At 46.8% G+C, this 13,731-nt stretch overlaps 1 protein-coding gene and 1 pseudogene across 1 annotated transcript; one reads left to right on the top strand and one right to left on the bottom strand.

Moving 5' to 3' along the window:
- Positions 1-1,459: 1,459 nt before the first annotated feature.
- On the bottom strand, positions 1,460-2,840 carry LOC136161613 (protein SET-like; annotated as a pseudogene).
- Positions 2,841-10,802: 7,962 nt separating this feature from the next.
- On the top strand, positions 10,803-11,991 carry LOC136161605 (protein S100-A7-like). Its single transcript, XM_065926612.1, has 2 exons — positions 10,803-10,943; positions 11,872-11,991. Exons 1-2 carry the CDS (start codon positions 10,803-10,805, stop codon positions 11,989-11,991), a joined length of 261 nt encoding a protein of 86 aa, XP_065782684.1.
- The last annotated feature ends 1,740 nt before the right edge of the window (positions 11,992-13,731 follow it).

Raw genomic sequence — 13,731 nt, 5'->3', positions numbered from 1 at the left:
TGGGCTTCCCCGGTGGCTCAGATGCTCCTGCAGTGTAGGAAACCTAGGTTCGATCTCAGGGTTGAAGATCCCCTGGAGGAAGGCATGGCAAACTACTCCAGTGTTCTTGCCTGGAGAATCCCCATGGACAGAGGAGCCTGGAGGCTACAGTCTATAGGGTCACAAGGAGTCAGACAGGACTGAGCGGCTAAGCACAGCACAGAGTACATTATGCAAAATGCCAGGCTGGATGAATCACAGGCTGGAATCGAGATTGCCAGGAAAATACCAACAACCTCAGAAATGCAGATGGTACCACTCTAATGGCAGAAAGTAAAGAGGATCTAAAGAACCTCTTGATGAGGGTGAAAGAGGAGAGTGAAAAGCTGACTTGAAACTCAACATTTTACACATAGTAGTGTATATATGTTAATCCCAATTTCCCAATATATTTCACCTCCCCTCCTTATCACTTTGATATCCATAAGTTTGTTCTCTACATCTGTCTCTCTATTTCTGCTTTGTGAATAGTTTGTCTATACAGTTTTTCTAGATTCCATATATGTGATATTATTATATGATATTTGTTTTTCTGTTTCTGACTTACTTCACTCTGTATAATAGGCTCTAGGTCTATCTGTGTCTCTGCAAATGGCACCAATTCATTCCTTTAAATGGGTGAGTAGTATTCTATTATACATACCAAATCTTCTTTACCCACTCCTATGTTGATGGACATTTAGATTGCTTCCAGTCCTAACTGTTGTAAATCATGCTGCAATGAACATTGTGGTGCATATATCCTTTTGTTTTTGTTTTTTTTTGTGTGTGTGTACACATTTAGTTTTATTGTAACAAAGCAACTTGTACACTTTTAACATTTAACATTTAAAACTGAGCATCATCTTTCCTTTCCAGTGAAACAAAAAGAAAAATTTAAAAATAAACAGGAACAAAATTACAATAGAGAATGCCAATTGCAAATAAGATCCTAGAGGTTCTGCTGATTCTCCCATCGAGTGGCAGGGCTCAAGTCATCATTAGGAGAGAATTTTATTTTAAAAGTGTCATCTTCACAGAAGTACAGAACAGATTTTTGAACTCTGTGGGAGAAGGTGAGGGTGGGATGTTTCGAAAGAACAGCATGTATATTATCTATGGTGAAACAGATCACCAGCCCAGGTGGGATGCCTGAGACAAGTGCTCGGGCCTGGTGCACTGGGAGGACCCAGAGGAGTCGGGTGGAGAGGGAGGTGGGAGGGGGGATCGGGATGGGGAATACGTGTAACTCTATGGCTGATTCATGTCAATGTATGACAAAACCCACTGAAAAAAATAAATAAATAAAATTAAAAAAATAAAAGTGTCATCTTAAACTGCAAGGATGTCCGTTAAACATCACAATTAAACATGTCAAAGGAGAAGCCATGTTGTCAAAATGTCCACTTAACCCACCCAACATCTCAAACCCACCCTTTGCTGACCTTCTATAACCCCATTTTTTTAAGTTTTTTTTTCTTTTTTTAAACAAAAGAAAGTAGACAGATACATGTTGGTAAATGCTAACTGTCCATATTCATATAGAGACACAGTGTAATCTCTGAGCCCAATATACAGAGAAAGGAGGAAAAAGGCTAGAATTCTATGCACTACTACACAGGGGCCTAGCACCCTCCAGCTTCCAGCAGAGCTAAGGGAGCAGAAGGTTTTCTTTTTTTCCCACAGAGCATGGTGGTGTTGATTCCATAATTTTTGTTGAGACAGGAAGGGATAGAAATGAATTTGAAACAGAAAGGGGTAGAGATTCTTTTTCCACTGAATTCTGCTCAAGATATTTCCCCCCTCCCCAAATAAGTTGTGAACCATGGTATAAAGGAGAAAAGAAACCTCAAAAACAGGGCGACTGAGCACAAGAGGAGGAAAAAAAAAAAGATTGCAACTTGCTCCCAGGGACTGGAGAAAATTAACAAAGGTTGGAATCCATCAGTGTTCCATTAGTCATCTTCTCCTTCATCTTCCTCCCCGTCATCACCATCTTCATCTTCTTCACCTTCATCCTCATCCCCTTCTTCATCAATATCTTCCAATCCTTCCTCCTCTTCATCATCGTCGTCATCCTCTTCTCCTTCCCCTTCCTCATCATCCATGTCAGGAACCAAGTAGTACTGTAACGGATTTGGCCAAATATCATCTTTGATGACCTCTCCTAATTCATCTGCACCTGCATCAGAATGATCAGTAAACCAGGTGAAGAAGTTTTCTGGTTCCTCATGCTGTCTCTTCCTGCTGGCTTTATTCTGTGTTTGACTTGATCATTTCAACAAATCCTTTCCAGATTTCCATTTGATTTCAGTGGACTTTGAAGATGGATCACCACTCTCATTCAGATGAAATTCTTCGGAGAGAATTTTATTTTTGAAGTAAAGGTTTTCATCAAAATAAAAATCTATTCTGTAACCTGATTTAATGTCTTCAAATTCTGTCACTTCAACTCTTGTCAAATAATGCAGCGCCTCTTCATCCTCCTCCCCAAGCAGTGCAGACACTTGTGGATGGTTAACAAATGTTACCCAAAAATTGGGGATTTTGGCGATCAATTCTGACCTCTTCTGAAAAAATGATTGGCGGAGTTTGTTATATTTCTGTTCTACTTTCAAAATCTCCTCACTGGCTTGTTCATTAAGTCTGTCTATTTCATTTTGTACTTCATCAATATGTTCAACTGCTTCTTGCTGTTCTTTTTCTTCCTTCAGCAAATTTGAAGAAGCAGATGCCTCGTCTGGCCTAGAGGCAGGAGTAGGCCTGGCTTTCTTCAGGTTCTTCGCTTGGGGTGGAAGAGAAGACTGGTGTTTGGGGGCCATGCTGGGGAAAAAAAGCCAAGAACCCTCCCAGTAGAAGAAAGAGAAACTGCGAGCTCAGAAAACTCGCGCGTATCCTTTTGAATTATTACTTTCTCCAGATGTATGCCCAGGAGTGGGATTGCTGAGTCATACGATAATTCATTTTTAGTTTTTTGAGGCACCTCCATATTGTTCCCCATAGTGGCTGTACCAATTTACAGTCCCACCAACAGTACAGGAGGGTTCCCTTTTCTCCACATCCTCTCCAGAATTTGTTGTTTGTAGATTTTTTTATGGCAGCCATTCTGACCAGTGTAAGGTGATACCTCTTTGTAGTTTTGATTTGCATCTCACTATTAGTAATGTTGAGCATCTTTTCATGTGTTTGTTGGCTGTCTTTGTGTCTTCTTTGGAGAAATGTCTATTTAGATCTTTCACCCATTTTTTCCATTTGTTGTTTGCTTTTTTGATATTGAGATACATAAGTTGTTTGTATATTTTAGAGATTAATCCCTCATCAGTTGCTTCATTTGTAAATATTTTCTCCCATCCTAAGGGTTGTCTTTCACTTGTTTATGGTTTCCCTTGCTGTGCAAAAGCTTTTAAGGCCATTTTAACAATATTAATTCTTTCAATCCAAGAGCATGGGATATAATTCCATTTCTTTGAGTCACCTTCAGTTTCCTTTATTAATGTTTTATAGTTCTCAGCATTTAAGTCTCACTTCCTTGGAGAGGTTTAGTCCTAAGTATTTTATTTTCGGTGTTGCAATTTTTAAAGGGTTTTTTTTTTTTTTTGCATTTCTTTTCTGATATTTCATTATTGGTGTTAAGAAATGCAACCAATTAGACAGAACCAATCAGCTTTTACTCTATCCCATGCCACCCCAGCCCTGTCCCCCAGACTGAATAATTCAGAAGTCTGTGTTCATTAGAGCTGAGAGATAATAGAAAGTATACATTGGTCTCTGCCCCCTGTTTCTGGCACAGAGCTCCTGAAACCCTTGCATTAGAAACATCTTTTGTTCTAATATTTGGTCTTTGACCCCGACTCCTGACACAGGGCTCTTGAAACGCTTGTACTTTCCTGGGTGATAAGAGTGTGTTTTGCTTTAAAGAAGTGACTCTGGGTGGGCTGCTGATTGAGGGTTGGTCACCAAAACGGCCAAGCCATGATTAGAAGCTTGAAATTTTCCGTTCTTCCCTCATTCTCTTAAGAAGAGAGAAGTACTGAAAATGGAGTTAATGATCCATCATCCCAAGTGATGAAGATTCCATAAAATCCCCAAAGTAAAGGGTTCGGAGGGCTTCCAGGAGGTACAGGAGTGGGGCATACCCAGAGAGGGCATGGAAGTTCCACTGTTCTGCTTCTATCCCCAAAACATGATTTCATGCAAAGCTCGGTGGTAGGCATTGGGAAAAGATTCAGTTCAGTTTAGTAGCTCAATTGTGTCTGGCTCTTTGCGACCCCATGAATCGCAGATCGCCAGGCCTCCCTGTCCATCACTAACTCCCAGAGTTTACTCAAACTCATGTACATTGAGTCAGTGATGCCATCCAACCAATCCATCCTCTGTCGTCCCCTTCTGCTCCTGCCCTCAATCTTTCCCAACTTCAGGGTCTTTTCAAATGAGTCAGCTCTTCACATCAGGTAGCCAAAATATTGGAGTTTCAGCCTCAACATCCATCCTTCCAATGAACACCCAGGACCGATTTCCTTTAGGATGGACTGGTTGGATCTCCTTGCAGCCCAAGGGACTCTCAAGAGTCTTCTCCAACACCACAGTTCAAAAGTATCAATTCTTCTGCGCTCAGTTTTCTTTATAGTCCAACTCTCACATCCATACATGACTACTAGAAAAACTATAGGCTTGACTAGACGGACCTCTGTTGGCAAAGTAACGTCTCTGCTTTTTAATATGCTATCTAGGTTGGTCATAACTTTTCTTCCAAGGGATAAGCATCTTTTAATTTCATGGCTGCAGTCACCATCTGCAGTGATTTTGGAGCCCAAAAAAATAAAGTCTGCCACTGTTTCCACTGTTTCCCCATCTATTTGCTATGAAGTGATGGGACTGGATGCCATGATCTTAGTTTTCTGAATGTTGAGCTTTAAGCCAACATTTTCACTCTCCTCTTTCACTTTCATCAAGAGGCACTTTAGTTCTTCTTCACTTTCTGCCATAAGGGTGGTGTTATCTGCATATATGAGGTTATTGATATTTCTCCCAGCAATCTTGATTCCAGCTTGTGCTTCATCCAGCCCAGTGTTTCTCATGATGTACTCTGCATATAAGTTAAATAAGCAGGGTGACAATATACAGCCTTGACGCACTCCTTTTCCAGTCTGTTGTTCCAAGTTCAGTACTAACTATTGCTTCCTGGCCTGCATACAGGTTTCTCAAGAGGCAGGTCAGGTGGTCTGGCATGCCCATCTCTTGAAGAATTTTCCACACTTTATTGTGATCCACACAGTCAAAGGCTTTGGCTTAGTCAATAAAGCAGAAATAGATGTTTTTCTGGAACTCTCTTGCTTTTTTGATGATCCAGCAGATGTTGGCAATTTGATCTCTGGTTCCTCTGACTTTTCTAAAACCAGCTTGAGCTTCTGGAAGTTCACGGTTCACGTATTGCTGAAGCCTGACTTGGAGAATTTTGAGCATTACTTTGCTAGCATGTGAGATGAGTGCAATTGTGTGGTAGTTTGAACATTCTTTGGCATTGTCTTTCTTTGGGAATGGAATGAAAACTGACCTTTTCCAGTCCCGTGGCCACTGTTGAGTTTTTCAAATTTGCTGACATATTGATGCAGCACTTTCACAGCATCATCTTTTAGGATTTGAAATAACTCAACTGGAATTCCATCACCTCCACTAGCTTTGTTCATAGTGATACTTCCTAAGGCCCACTTGACTTCACATTCCAGGATGTCTGGCTCTAGGTGAGTGATCACACCATCGTGATTATCTGGGTGGTGAAGATCTTTTTTGTACAGTTCTTCTGTGTATTCTTACTACCTCTTCTTAATATCTTCAGCTTCTGTTAGGTCCATGAAGAGATTAGAGTATAAATAAATAAGAAGAATATAAATTAGAGTATAGATAAATTCAGAAGCTTTCACTACCAGAAGACACAGCTGCAAAAATTAAAATTTGCTGATTGGTGCTCACATGGAAACCAGCAAAGACATCCCAGCAACCCTGGAGAAACCTCATGTGACAACTGTGTGTGACAAGTCCTCAGTAGCACCACCAAGCAGAAGCTAAAGAAATAGAAAATCAAATTTCCCCACTCAGGGCAAGAATCTTCCACTGGGTCTATGATTGGCACCACCAGAATAGGAATAGTGCTGTCTGTAGATGAGAATCTCAGGGAGCCTTCTGGGAATGGACCCCACCACTTCCTCCCACGCTCCAGCTTCAGCCTAGATGCACCAACCTTACCTTGATGAGACTGGGAAGGAGATCAGGAATGATCTCAAATTTGAGTGGATTCTCCACAATGTCCCAAATTTGAGCAGAAGTAACCCTAGGGTCACCTCTCAAAACTCTCTGCATAGGTGATCTAAGAGAAAGCTAATTCCTTTGGTTCTCAGGGTCACAGAATTAATAACAGTAAATAACAGTAAATCTTGACCCATTCCAGTCAAGATCTGGAAAGCTTTTCAGGAGGGGAGCACAGGCTCTAGGCTACATTAAAGTCCCCATTTTTCAGGGCGATAACTGAGAAGCAGCATTCTGTCCTGAACCCTCCAGTGAGTGCCCCACCCACACTCCCTCCCTTCTTGCCCCACCCCAACTGCTGCTGGAAGCCCAGGTCAATGCTCAGCACAGCCCTAATGACCACAGACAGAGCAAGGGCCTATCTCTGCTCACCATCTCACTGCCACTCCCCCAAAGTGTGTCGGCTGCTGGCAATGCTCCAAGGCTATTCAAAGGATGCCCCCCCAACCAAGCTGTCCCTGATGCCCCCCTGACAAGTGATTTCTCCCACTCTCAGAATTCCAACAGTCTTCCCCTGAACCTTTCTTACGATACCTCACTTGCCGGTTCAGCCAGTGTCCATGGAGTTCTCACCTAGCTCTGGGCACTGGGGCCAATGAGAGTGAGACGTGGACCAGACCTCAGCGAGTGTGGCCAGAGGACAGTGTGATAAACCAATCAACATGCACAAGGACATGGGGATCATGACTCTGCCTGGAGGCCTCCCGTGGGAAGTACCACTGAACTGCAGGAGGTCTGGGGCCTCTGAGGTCTGGGGTCAGGGCCTTCCACCCTCTCCCCGCTCCCACCACCACCGCACTGTATAGTCTACACAGGGTAGACTAGGTTACTCGAGTGCCCCCAGGAGATGGAGCAACACTCAAGTACCATCCACACCTGCAGTATCTTTCTGTCTCTGTTCCCCCTACACGCACATCCAGAACAGAGTCTGCACTCAAAATATAAATAATACATAAGTATAAATAAACAAATAGACAAACAAGAAAAATAACAAGCTGTTTTTTGTTTTCTTCTGCCACCAAAGTGGGATGTTTTAGGAAGCCTGGACTGTGCTGACTCCGTGGAGAAACCCCCAAGAGGTTCCAGATATTGACTACTTGTTTGGGGTCTCCATTCCCTGCTATGACCTCTCCTAGTTGGTGGGAAGCTACTTGGGTGAATGAGATGGGTCCAAAAAACATCAGACCAGCTCAACAGAGGCCCAAGGAGCCTGAGGACTACTCACCAGATGAACCAGGACACTCTTGTGTCATATGAGGAAATTCAGGAAGAGGGAACAGGAAAATGATCAGTATCAGTGATTCATCAGCCCCTTTCCTCACCCAGCCTAGAGGGGCTCCACTGACTACCCCATCTTGTTCCCACACGTAGCATTTCAACAGCAGGTATGGACACAGCAGAGCCCGGGGCTTGCCTGCCAACTCCCAAGAGGTTGTTTTGCATGGAGAAAGGTGAAAGGTCATGGAAGACATGTAGGAATTCAACATCAGGGGCCGGGAGGAAACTTTGCCCAAGTTGTAGCCCCCAGGATCATTCCATGGCTGTCACCACCACTGGACCCAGACAGTGAGGTCTGAGTGGTCCAGGTGCCCTAGGAGCTATGAGGGGAATTCAAGAGTGAGGAGAACTCAGGACTCGGGGTTCTGACCCTGAGTGTTCCCTCAGCAGCAGGTGACTAGGCTGAGCCCACTGCGCTCTCTGTGTTCCCTCATCTGTCACTGTGGGTCCTGACATCTGTCTCCCTCCCAGGATCCACTGAGGACCGGCTGTGAAGATGGCAGTGAGGTGACCTACTTCACTTCTCTGGATTGTGAGTCCCAGAAGGCAGGGCCTGATGTGACACAAGAAGTCTAGTTAAAGGATCAAGACGAAGAATTTGAACCAGACTTTTCTGGGATCTGATCCTGACTGCTATCTACTAGCTGTGTAGTCTTAGTTTACTTGAAATCCTGATGCACGTATTTTCCACTCTTACATGGAGACAACAGATGTAGCGCCTAGTTGGTGAGGACTAAAGAGAGAGCAAGAACGGGTAGGTATTGAGCCCCGGCACACCTTAAGTTCTCAGTAAGTGGTGGTGATGGTTATTGTTCTGAGACCGAGTTTGTAGAAGGACTGAATAAATAAAAATGGAGACCATGCAGCCTTCAGAGTCCAAAATTCCATCCACTTTAGGTCCAGAAACCCAGTTTTCTCTACTCTTTCCCAGTCCTGTTGCAATACTTTCCACCAGCTGCCCAGCCCCAGATCAAGCAGGGGACCAAGCAGGATCTACGAAAGATCCATTGGGAGTTACAAGACCCAGTGTCCTGGGGTTCTGCCGGGAAAGGCAGAGCACACCCTCCTGGGTGTGGTCCCCCCTCCTGAGTGAGGCAATGCTCCAGGAAGCAGAGAGCGATCAGAGCCGCAGGGCTCCCAGCCCCGGCAAGAGCCCGGCCAAGCCTTTTTTTTCCCCCCCAATTATTTTTATTAGTTGGAGGCTAATTACTTTACAATATTGTAGTGGATTTTGCCATACATTGACAGGAATCAGCCATGGATTTACATGTGTTCCCCATCCTGAACCCCTTTCCCACCTCCCTCCCCATCCCATCCCTCTGGGTCATCCCAGTGCACCAGCCCCAATACACAATGGAATATTACTCAGCCATTAAAAAGAATACATTTGAATCAGTTCTAATGAGATGGATAAAACTGGAGCCCATAATATAGAGTGAAGTAAGCCAGAAAGATAAATACTAATACAGTATACTAACGCATATATATGGAATTTAGAAAGATGGTAATGATAACCCTATATGCAAGACAGAAAAAGACACAGATGTATAGAACAGACTTTTGGACTCTATGGGAGAAGGCGAGGGTGGGATGATCTGAGAGAATAGCATCGAAACATGTATATTATCAAGTGTGAAACAGATCACCAGTCCAGGTTGGATGCCGGCTAAGCCTCTTAAGGGACCAGTCTCTGTCCAGCGCACACCTCACTTGTCCTCCTCCTTGGTGACGTCTCCTCTGATCTGGTAAGTCTGCTCCGGCTTATCTCCCTTTTCTAGAAGGAGCCGGGAAGCAGCTCTGGAAGGGGAAGCGGGAGCCTGTGATCCAGTCCCAACTCTGCCCACAGGGCTGTGTGCCTTTCCCCTGCCAAGGCCCCATCTGTGTGGCAAGATGACCAACACTCCCTGCTTCTCCACTGGCTCCTCAGTGATGTTCTGGTGGACACGTGCCCAGTGGGAGCCGAGGACCCTCTTGCTTTCTTCCTTCTCTGGACTCACCTGCTTATCAGGTCAAAAAACCCACCGACCCCACCCTTGAGGAGACTAGGAGCCCCAGCCAAAGCCTTAACCCCAGGCCTGGACCCCCGCTCACCATGACTCTGGTGAGACGTCCTGCCCCCACCTGGGTGAAAGACTGATCAACCAGCGCTCCCCCCGCCCGCCCAGCAGGAAAGGGCTCGGGGGCTGTCCGCACACAGGGCTGGGCTCTGCTCTCGGCCATGCTGACAGAAGGCCTTGGGTGGGTCCTCTTGCTGACAGCACAGGGGGATCCTTCTCCTACCTCAGAAGGCAGCGGGGTTTGTCTTAGATACTGGCACATGTGACACAGGTCATCTCCTGGCTGCTTAGGAAAGTCTGGGATGGGAGGGCTGCTCTGTCCAGTTTCTCTGGTTGGGGTCCAGGGCAGCCCAGACCTCTGACTGCTGGGGAAGAACCTGCTTAGAGAAGTCAGACGTTCTCTCTATTTTAATGAGGCCAAGCCTTGGAGATGCAGATAGTGCCCAATAACAGAAAATCAGAAGGACCCCCATCTCCCACATTCTACCCAACAGCCTAGAACTGAGCTGTTTATTTCCTTTCACTTCAAAATCCCAGGCTGACTCTGGTCCCTCCTTCTCTCTCAGGGGTAGCCCAGGAAGACCCCTCCCAGGGCTCAGGACAGGGCTGTGTTTCTGCCCATCTCATGCAGAGCTTGCTTATGGTCTTGGAGGTGGGGTGGCCTCTAGGGGGTCTTCCTGAAGCAGCCCAGGAGGCTCAGACCAGAGCAGAGATGACACTGTTCCGCCCCCGTGACTCTGACCCTGACACTGAACCTGGAGGAGATGGATTTGCTGCTGTTTGGGGTGTGGGGTCACCCAAAGGCTCTGGTTGCTGGGTCCCACCTCAGACTCAGTCTTCTCACTGGGGCTGACCCCCATCTCTGCTTCCACACGCTGTGGTCCTCACCACAGTGGAGTCTGCTGATCTCCTTCACCTACTCACACCCTGAGCTGTGGGGCCCCAGGTCCCACACTCGGTCACACCCTCCTGCTCCTCGGCCACTCCCCCCACCACGTGGAGAAGCACAGTTTCTTCTGCTCCATCTGAGCCTCGCTTCACTGGCTGCTCGGTCCCCATCCAGGTGTCCTAACTTGGGGACCCGCCCCTGGGGGGAGGATACAAAAGGTCATTGACTCCTCTTCCGGCAGCTTATTTGAAGCCAAGATGAGCGACTCTCAGCTTGAGCAGGCCATTACAGCCTTGATCAAGCTGTTTCACACATGTTCGGGAAGCGATGACACCATCAAGAAGGAGCCCCTGCTGCAGCTGCTGAAGGAGAATTTCCCCAACTTCCTCAGTGCCTGTGTGAATGGGGATCTGGTCCCCCATGGTGATTGGGTCCTGGCATGATTGAGGATCCTTTTCTGGGTGGCTTTGGACTAGTCACTCTCATTCTCTGATCCTCACATTCTCATCTGCAAAAGTGCATCATAGAGCTTCCTATCCTGTTCTATATCGGGGTGTAAAGAGATGATGTATATGGCAAAGTAGGAGAATGTGTGCATATAAGTAGCTGATATTAGGTAGTCAAAAAGCGCTACAACTGGAGGGCAGTGGATGGGTCCCCTCTCACCTGCCCCACCTTCTGTATGAGACTCAAACTCTTCTGCTCAGACCCTGAGAGGCTCTAGAGGCTCCCCTAGGGTCTTGAGATCAGAGGGAAGGTGACAGAAATTTCATCACTGACAGAACTTAAGACCATTTTATACAACAAAGAACTCATCCACCGACCTGATTTAACTAGACAACTCAATGAACTGAACTGATTCCAAAAAGAAGACGTTACTAGCGTTAAGCAAGAAGAGGGAACTCAGAGCAAGTAAGATCTCATAGGTCAAAAGAAGAGGGGGTTGGCATGAAGCAGGCAAGGATAGGGCTTATTTTGAGTCCCTGAGCAGAACCTAGGTAGGTGGTCACCTGCAGGGGGTTGGGGGGGGAGGTGGTCCTGGGCTGGAGACTCCCCCACCAGCACACTGATCAGCACAGCTCTGGGCAGAGCCTGCTCACCACGTGAGGCTTTCATCCAAGTTCACACTTGGGGAAGGACTCTCCATTGAACCGCTGGGCAACGTCAGCGTCCCCACCTCATCCCACACTTCCCCTCCTCAAAGCCACACCAGACACCTCTGTGCTGCGCTGGGCCCTCATTTCTCTGTCTCTACTTCTTCCTCTTCTCCCAGCTCATCACTTTTGTGGAGCTGAATTTGCCTGGTTTGATGTCTTTTTCCCACAGGAGCAAAGGGGCAGAGATTACCTGTCCAATATCTTTGAGAAAAAGGACAAGAATAAGGACCAGAAGATTGACTTTTCTGAGTTCCTGTCCTTGCTGGCGGACATAGCCACCACCACATAGCCACAACCACAGCCTCGGAGCAGAGCTCTGTACTGGGGGAAATCAGTGAGCCCAGAGGCCTCCCGACAACCTGAGAAACAAGAAAGTGTTGTTCCCCCAGATTTTGGCTTATGTCCTTTCTTTATGGGGGCGCCTATGTTGTCAAAACTGCTACTCCTTGGTGAATATTATCTGGAATTTCCACCAGGTGGGATGGACCAAGAAGGTGATAGCAGTGCGCCCTCTCGTGGCCTCCAGCTCAATGTGCATTTTTCTCTGCAGGGCCTCTTGTCACCTCTGTCCCTCCTCCGTAATAAATGTAGCCAACATTTGGGGTCCCAGAGATGGAGGCCAGGATAAAGCATTCCAGCAGGCCCCAGATATGCTTTTCCTTTGGAAGGCATGGCTCAGCATCCGGTGACCAAGAAACTGCAGTAAGCAGAAGCCAGTGTCTCCACACTGGGCCTCATGCCCCGACATTTTCCCGAGGGCCTAGTGGAGACCGGCACCGCTTTAAAAGGGTTTCCTTACTGGGCAAGTGTGCGGGGGAGTTTGAGGACACAGGGCCGTTTGTCGCTGCGAACAGGAGCCTCAGCAGTACCAGTCGGTTGTATCTCCTGTCCCGTGGCCTGGGGTCCCTGGGCTGTGTCCCGACCCCGTGCATGCACTGGTGTGTTTTCGCCTGTGTGAGGGTCCCTATGGGAGTGGGAGTCACCCTGTTCGCTGAGCTGATTCTCAGTAGCTGTGCTACAAGCCAGGAGCTGGGTGTTTGGGGAAAGCACATGGTGATGGATGCTCCAGGCAGAGGAGGTCTAGCTAGTCCAGGGGTCCAGACATCCTATAGGGGTCAAGTGAGGAGACAGGACTGCAGAAGGAACACAGTGGAGAAGCCACTCAGGGAGGGGAAGGAGCGCTGTGCCGAGCATGTACATTCCCGTCTCCCCCATCTGCCATGGGTGGGGGCATGTCATTACCCATTGGCCCTTGGAAGCCAGGCAAGGTGCTAGGGGCTGAGGATTTAGAAACAAGTGCAACACAGGGGCTTCCCAAACAGATCACTGGCACTCCTCAGAGCATCTCCAGGGCAGAGTCAGCGCTTGCCTCCCTCCCCAGTGCCACTTGTAGACCGTGTCCCCTGCAGATTCATCCAGCATCCCCTCCTTGAGGTCACCTCTTCTGCCCCTATCACTCCCCGCCCCCCAACCCACGCAGCCTCCCACTAACTTCTTAATCAGGCAAACCTTCTTCGTGGATGAATCAGGCAACTGTCTGCACATCATTCTGCTCTCCCGCCAGCAGGTGGCATGTAGGATAAGTTATTGTCCCTGTGGGTGACTGCTCAGCTTCCTTGACACCATTCCTTGAGCACTTCAATTTCCAGACCATACCTCCTCTCTGCTTCAGGAACATCCTTGGCAGACTCTTTTGCCGACATTCATAACCAATGAAAAATAAGAAATTAGGCTGATTCATGTCAATGTATGGCAAAAACCACTACAATATTGTAAAGCAATTAGCCTCCGGTTAAAATAAATAAATTAAATTTTAAAAAATAAGAAAATAGCACTAATAAAAGTGATTAAAAAATAACACTAGTAATCAGAACAAAGCAGGCAACAGTATATTGACTCCTGAGAGGTCTTCATTGAAACCTCTGGGCTGAGCTGGGCCTGGCTAATCTCTGACCCTCAATATAGGACTTATAGCCATGGGACTGGCTTTGTAAATTGATGGCAACTGCAGCATCACTAGAGAGAAACT

Source organism: Muntiacus reevesi, chromosome 1 (genome assembly GCF_963930625.1).
Source record: "Muntiacus reevesi chromosome 1, mMunRee1.1, whole genome shotgun sequence".
Taxonomy (NCBI): Eukaryota; Metazoa; Chordata; class Mammalia; order Artiodactyla; family Cervidae; genus Muntiacus; species Muntiacus reevesi.
Note: the sequence above shows the minus strand (reverse complement) of the source record. Positions and strands in the feature narration are given on the sequence as shown.

Bases quoted from the DNA above. Each gene is read 5' to 3' on its own strand.
- LOC136161605 (XM_065926612.1), top strand. From the start codon at position 10,803: ATGAGCGACTCTCAGCTTGAGCAGGCCATTACAGCCTTGATCAAGCTG. The intron at 10,944-11,871 runs GTGAATGGGGAT...TTTTTCCCACAG, and splicing joins CCAACTTCCTCAGTGCCTGT to GAGCAAAGGGGCAGAGATTA.